This window comes from Elephantulus edwardii, unplaced genomic scaffold (assembly GCF_000299155.1).
Source record: "Elephantulus edwardii isolate Elephantulus edwardi_28Jun2011 unplaced genomic scaffold, EleEdw1.0 scaffold00115, whole genome shotgun sequence".
In the NCBI taxonomy this organism is placed as follows: domain Eukaryota; kingdom Metazoa; phylum Chordata; class Mammalia; order Macroscelidea; family Macroscelididae; genus Elephantulus; species Elephantulus edwardii.
The window spans coordinates 6387732-6394275 of NW_006399865.1; the positions used below are offsets into that span (position 1 = coordinate 6387732).

General features: G+C 43.5%; 1 protein-coding gene across 1 annotated transcript in view; it reads left to right on the forward strand.

The window, feature by feature from the left end:
* Positions 1-6544, forward strand: part of OFD1 (oral-facial-digital syndrome 1) — a 42783-nt gene extending 36239 nt beyond the window's left edge. The window contains exons 21-25 of the mRNA XM_006892418.1: positions 1314-1424; positions 4584-4741; positions 5418-5570; positions 6155-6225; positions 6535-6544. Coding sequence (XP_006892480.1) covers positions 1314-1424; positions 4584-4741; positions 5418-5570; positions 6155-6225; positions 6535-6544 — 503 coding nt within the window. The remainder of the gene's footprint in view (positions 1-1313; positions 1425-4583; positions 4742-5417; positions 5571-6154; positions 6226-6534) is intronic.

The following is a 6544-nucleotide window of genomic DNA, read 5'->3' on the forward strand; positions in this document are numbered from 1 at the left end:
ATTCCATTGTGTGAATATACCACATCTTTTCTATCTATTCATTTGTTGGTGGGCACTTAGGTTGTTTCCAACTCCTTGCTATTGTGAACAAAGCCGCGATAAACATGGGTGTGCATATTATCTGCTTGGGTGTCAGTTATGGTCTCTTTGGTGTATATTCCCAGTAGTGGAATTGCTGGGTCAAATGGTATCTCTATTTGCAACTTTTTGAGAAAGCACCATACCGCCTTCCACAGTGCTTGCACCTCAGCTCTGTTTTATATTGTAAAGCTTTTCAGTGTTGCATCTAAATTCCATTTAAAAAAAAAATCTCAAAATCATTGCCATTGAGATGGATCAGAAGAAGCTTCTAGCTGATCCTCTGTTGAATTTCCAAGGCTGTAAATGGCATGGGAGGAGATTGCTCATCTTTCTTCCTCAGAGCTACTGGTGGATTTGAACTGGTGGAGAGGTGTAATCGTTGGGTTAGCAGCGCAGCTCCCTACGCACTGCACCACCAGAGCTCATTTTTTAAAAAGTTAAAAATTTCAGAATAATGGATCAATTCAACATTTGAGAGAAACTGAATGAATCAAAGTGACAGTGAAGACAGAAAGAGAAGCTTTACTTACCAACTTTTGGATGGCCTCATATTTAAAAGAAGTGATTAAAAAATGTTTTTCCTTTTTTATGGACTATAGAATGTTGGGATTTTCCTTTGTGTGATGCTGATGCTCTAGATTGCCTCAGACATAGGAAATCCGCTCGCTCTTAGGAGAATAAGGGAGGGGAGAAGAGTTGGGAAGCTGGTGCCCAGGCCACAGCCCCGACTCAGTCAGGGTGGCTTTGCTGCCCCATGGCTTAAGTATAAGCACGTATGAGGCCCGTCACCTTGGGGATCTTTCCAAGCTGGGCATGTCTGTATATTTTGCGTATAACTTACCACTTGGCTTTGTCAATGTCACTGTCAAGTCTGAGGCTAACAATTCATTCACTTTAAGTGAGAAGGCCTTTTACAAATTATTTTGAACTTGCCAGTGAAGGGGCACCTTTGAGAAACCAGTCCTGCTGTAGTAACATTCAAATGTTTGTCAGCAATCCAGGTCCGTTTTCTCGCTTTCACTGGCGTGATTTCCTGTTGGATAATTCATCAAATATTACAGACAAATACCATTCTTTCAAGTCTGAAAATACACTGGCAAATGTCTGTGGAAATGCAGGGAAGGGGCTGGCCCACTTGCTTCATCCCCTACAGCACCTCCTTCTCTGGCCATTGTAAATGGCTCATGGGATGATTGTTTGCACCCCCCCCCCACATCCCCACCCCTATATAGATGCTGGGAACATGCCAAGGTTGTTTGAAGTGGATGAGCTACTACCAGCAGGTGACATGCCTCCCATGGAGACCCTCTCTGCTGCCATGCCTGCCTCGTATCACTACCCGGGTAAGTTGGGTTTTGCGGGGACCTTGTTAGGTATACGAGTTCCATTGAAGGTGTTCTGTAACCATTGATTCAGAGCTTTGGGGTTAAGGCGTCATCACTGCTTTTCTGAGACACACTCAAGTCGAACCCGGGAGGAAGGGCTGAGAATTCTGTGTGGGAAGGGATTGGATGTGATTTTAACATTTTCCTACTGCTTGTTTATCTGTTTGTTTCCTTCATATCTTCAAAAATGAGGACGGGGGAAACTCCCCAGTCAAGGAGAAAGCTGATGACGCCCAGTTTACTTCGTGCCAGGGAGAAATTGGCCGACACCTTCCCTTCCCTGGCCCACTCTCTCTTTCGTCTTGGCCCCCCATTAGCCTCCCACTACCCTCACCATTCAGGCCGAGGGAAGGAAGATGCAGATCTCAAGTAGAAGTGGGAACTTCCTCGAGGCAGATTTGTCCATTGATCCCAGGCTTCCAGCCTTGCAGTGGAAACCCATCCAGGAAAACTACCTTGGAGTCACTTTAAAGCAGTGGAGCACCATCAATCCCCACACAGGCCCTGAGCCTCTTTAAGTTGCAGCATTCAGGAATATGAGGAGTTACTTCAAGAAACCAGTGAGATGCTGGTTTCTAGCAGCAGCCCACCTTTGTTCAAGCGGATGGGGACAGTGGTTGGGAAAGCGAGGGTAAGTGGTCAGGCAGCCATTTGGAAGAGACTCAGGTGAGGTGAGAGGATAAAAAGGCCAGAGGGAATGCATCTGGGTTGAAGAGGCTTCCGCCTGTGAAATGGACAAAGGGCACACTAGTGCCCCCTGGGTGATGGTTAGCAGGCAGTGTGGTCCCTTTGTGATCGAGAAGTTCTGTTATTCATCATCTTTCCTCTTTATCAAGGCTCAGAGGGAAGGGAGAAGACGGGAACTTGGCATCTGTGAGGGGCCCAGTCGAAGTGTTTCTTATCTTTGCTCTTATAACAAAAAAGGTATCTGTCTGCTGACCAGTTACCACAAAATAGATTCCAACACAGAGAAGTTCTTGACCTTTAGAAAACACTGTTGGGCTGTGTTTTTGGTGAAGACTTACCCAGCAGTTTATTTGCCCCACTTGCATAAAAGCATTCAGGGCACCGACTGGAGACAGAGGAAGCACATCTGTGGCTTTGAGATTTGTGGAATCCTTTGAGGTGTAGGGACCTGGGCTAAGCACTCTAGGGAGTGGACAGCTACTGAACATCTGGGCCTTGTCCATAAGGAATAGATTTAGAGAAAGAAGTGTACGTGATTTTTGACCAGGCAGATGCAAAGTGCTGTGTGAATATGGTGCTGGAGTGGCTTATTGTCCTTTCAGGAATCAGAACCCCCTAGAAGGGTTGGTAGTTCTTTTGCCTCTTGAGGAGTCAGTGGGTCTTTGTGGGGAGAGTGGGGCCCTGTAGCTCAGGAGGTGGAAGGCAAGGCATGGATGCCGCAGCCCTAGAGAAAGAAGGTTAGAGGGTTATTCTTCCCTGCGCCAGAGGTAGTGGCAGCGTAGGAAATGACCAGGAAAGGAGAGCCCAGACAGGTTGTCAGAACCCACGCAGCCTCCGGGAGATGACGCTGTGCTGATAGACATGAGTCATGTCAAGGGTTAGGAAGGGGTTATCACACAGGTCCAGGGCCACAGCAGTACAGATCCTCATTATAACAGGAGGCACTGTGTACCTTGGTGACCATGTGCATAGACAAGAGTGTAATAAAAGGGGCAGTAATGACACCTTTTTTATATTTTTTTTAACTCGTTGCACATTTTCTTCTTCCCCCCGCCCTTCCCACAATGCACCCCTGGTTCTAGATCATTGTCATGCAGATAATGCCTAATTATATATTCCTTTTGGACAGTTCTTCTCCTCATCTGATTTAATGCAGTATTCATTACCCACTCTTTTCCTCATTCCACCGTCAATGTCTGTCCTATTTTATAACAGTGGTGTTATGCAGTAGTTATCCTTTTGTGACTGAGATATTTCACTTAGCATAATGTCCTCAAGGCTTCCCCATATTGTGTAATGTTTTACAAGTTCATTGTTTTTCAATGCTGCATAGTATTCTGTTGTGTCTATGTGCCATAGTTTTTCTATTCTTTTGTTTATTGATGGGCACTTGGGTTGCTTCCATCTCTTGGCTATTGTGAATAATGTAGAAATAAACGTGGGTGTGCATATATCTGTTTGAGGTGTGGCTCTGGTTTCTTTAGGGTATATTCTCATTAGTGGAATTGCTGGGTCAAATGGTATTTCTCTGACTTTTTGAGAAAGTGCCATGTGGCCTTCCACAGTGGCAGTACCCTATTACATTCCCACCAGCAGTGAATGAGTGTCTCACAACATTGCCAGCACTTGTTGTTTGCTGTTCTATTGAACTTTGCTGTTGTTGTTGAAAGTAATGACAACTTCATATACAGAGCCAGTGCCTCAGGAAGTCTCTGTGCTCAGGGACCCCAGTAGACGCATGGATTGGGGCCTTGGGGGAGATTAGGATTAAAGAAAGACATGCAGGAGCTACCACTGCAAAGACCCCCAGGGGGGATGTGGTCTGTGGACAGCAAGGTGGCCAGTGCAATGGATAGAGCAGGGTGGTGGGTTTGGCATTGACGAGGAGAGATTTGAATATTTTTGTAGGAGAAAGGAGAAAGAACTGATAAAATGGTTAAAAAAAAAAAGGTAGGGACTACTTTTAAAATCAGAGTCTTCATGCTAGAAGAGGAATCCTAGTCAGACTCAGACGATCTGAGATTTTCCTCTGGAAAGGAGAGAGGAGATGGAGAGATTGAGTGCAGTCCTGTGGCTGGGAGGACCAGCAAACTAGTTTCAGCTGGAGATGACCATCGAGGTGTGGGAGTGCGGCTAGGGCTCGGAAGCATGGAGACCAGCAGCCTGAAGGAGGTCAACAGTCAGCCAACTGGGAATCGAAAGAATTCCTTAGTATTAGCGCAGACTCATTTGTTAGAGAAATCTGGTGCTAAAAGCAGAGGGATGAGGTGCAGGGAGGGAGGAGGATTAATTATGGGGTTGTACAATGTGATGGGGGGAGGGCTGAGGGAAATTGGAAGAGTCGGGTCTGAAAAACAGTGCATTCAAATTTTGTAAATAAACTAGTATAATAATAAAAGCTACTTAATGATTCCTTTTCTACCCTATTAGATGTAGAACAGAAACAGAGCGGAACACTCAAGGAAGAGGAGAGCATATGGGAGCAGCTCGCAAAAGAACGAAGGCAGAAAGAAGAACGAAGGCTGAGTGAACAACAAGAAGCTTTCGAAAAGGAACAGAGAGAACTAGAAAAGCTGGATCAAGAAAGGGTAATCTGAATGGCGTAATCCGCCACACTCATTTCTGGGGGTCTTCTACACCCCCAGTAATTAGTATGTCCTCAGTTACAGGACTGGCAGACACTTTTTAGAAAGTCTGCCTGTTACTCCTTACACGTTTATAGTCTTTTTGAAAGCACTTTTGGCACTTGAGTCTTAAGTGTGCAAAGAAAGTAGACTCGAGTCTGCTTGATAAATGGAGTCTAAGGGAGAGACTGCTAGGGCCAGCCAGCGAGAAATAGGACTAGGCCAGAGGAGGTGGCTGCCCAGCCCCAGCTGCTTCTAGCGGCTCACACTTCCTTTCCCTCCATTCTGTCCTTGTCTTCTGTGTCCTGATACTAGTCCCAATACATCGATTACTCTGGCTGTGTAGCACTCCTGCTGAGTCTTAAGCCAACTTATCCTCTGTGCAAATGTTCTCTGGACTACTGATTAATTTGGGTCCAAAGCACAGGATCCCTTGGGGAAATTAATTTCTCACTTCACTTAGATGACTTGTTTCCCTGGAATGGCAGCAGTGACTGGAGAGAGAGCGTGTGTGTGTGTGTGTGTGTGTGTGTGTTTCTCTTGTTTGCAGCTCTTAGAAGATCCAGATTTATTTACTGTGTGCTTTTAAATAAAGCTAAGATGTCTTTATTTCTAATATTGGTACCCATCTATTTTATAGAGGATAATTGAAGAATCATTGAAAATTGAAATGGAAAAAGAATTAGAAACAAGTGTGCAAGAAATGAAAGACAAATCTGATAGAGGTGAAAATGCCTTAGAGAAATACATGAAAATCATTCAGGAGCAGAGAGATCAAGATTCAACAGACAAGGTGAGGGTGCCGTGGGATGCAGAGCCTGGGGTGGGGGACATGGTGGTTATTTTAAACCCTCAGGAAAGGACTGTATCTGCCTTTTCCATCAAAGACAAAAAGGTAAAGCTATATAGAAAATCTCATGTACATATGGAATCTGCTGTCTTTATATTACACTCTTAATAGACTTTCATAGCTTTCACTGGAGTAAAAGATTTTGGTCTGGAAAAATTGGGTTGTCTCTTAATGTTTAAAGAACAAGAAACAATAAACCAAGATCTCTCCATAAATAGAATGAGAGATTAAGATTTTATGTAAGTTACAAGTATATTTTTTGTGCAAATAATATGCATGTTATATATGGTTTTTGCAAGCAATGATACTTCCTTAAACATTAGTTTCTTATACAGGCTGAGTTTATATGGGTGCAATATAAGTGCAAATAAGATACTATGAATGTTTAATATGTTACAAACTTCTAATATGCTTGTTATAGTTTCATATATATTTCAGGAATATTTTTAAGCAAAATCATGAAGTGTTTGATAAAATTAATGGTTCTCTAATTTGCTATATGTCCTTTCCTCCCCTTTACGGATCAGAGCTCAAACAAGATAACTGGTAAAGAAAGCTCACTAGTGGACGTGCTGCCAGCTAGTGACAAAGATGAAAGGTATAGTTTGCTCAAACATGCTGTTCCTCACACAGTGTTTTATCCTATTACTAGTTTCATTAACCAATGCAAGCTTTTAAGTATTCCAAGTTGCCTGTTATTCTCAATTATTGAATCACTGAGAATTAATAACTTAAAACCAAAATTGGCTGCTTTTTTTGACTTTTGGAAATATCCTGCTACAAATCATAAACTAGGCCAGAAACCCTTCTGGGAAGGAGGGAGGACATTGTGAAGGGCCACGAATAATCTTAACAAGTATAATTTGTGTCTTTCCCTAATTCAGTTTCTCAGCCTTGTCTCCTGAAGTACCAGATGA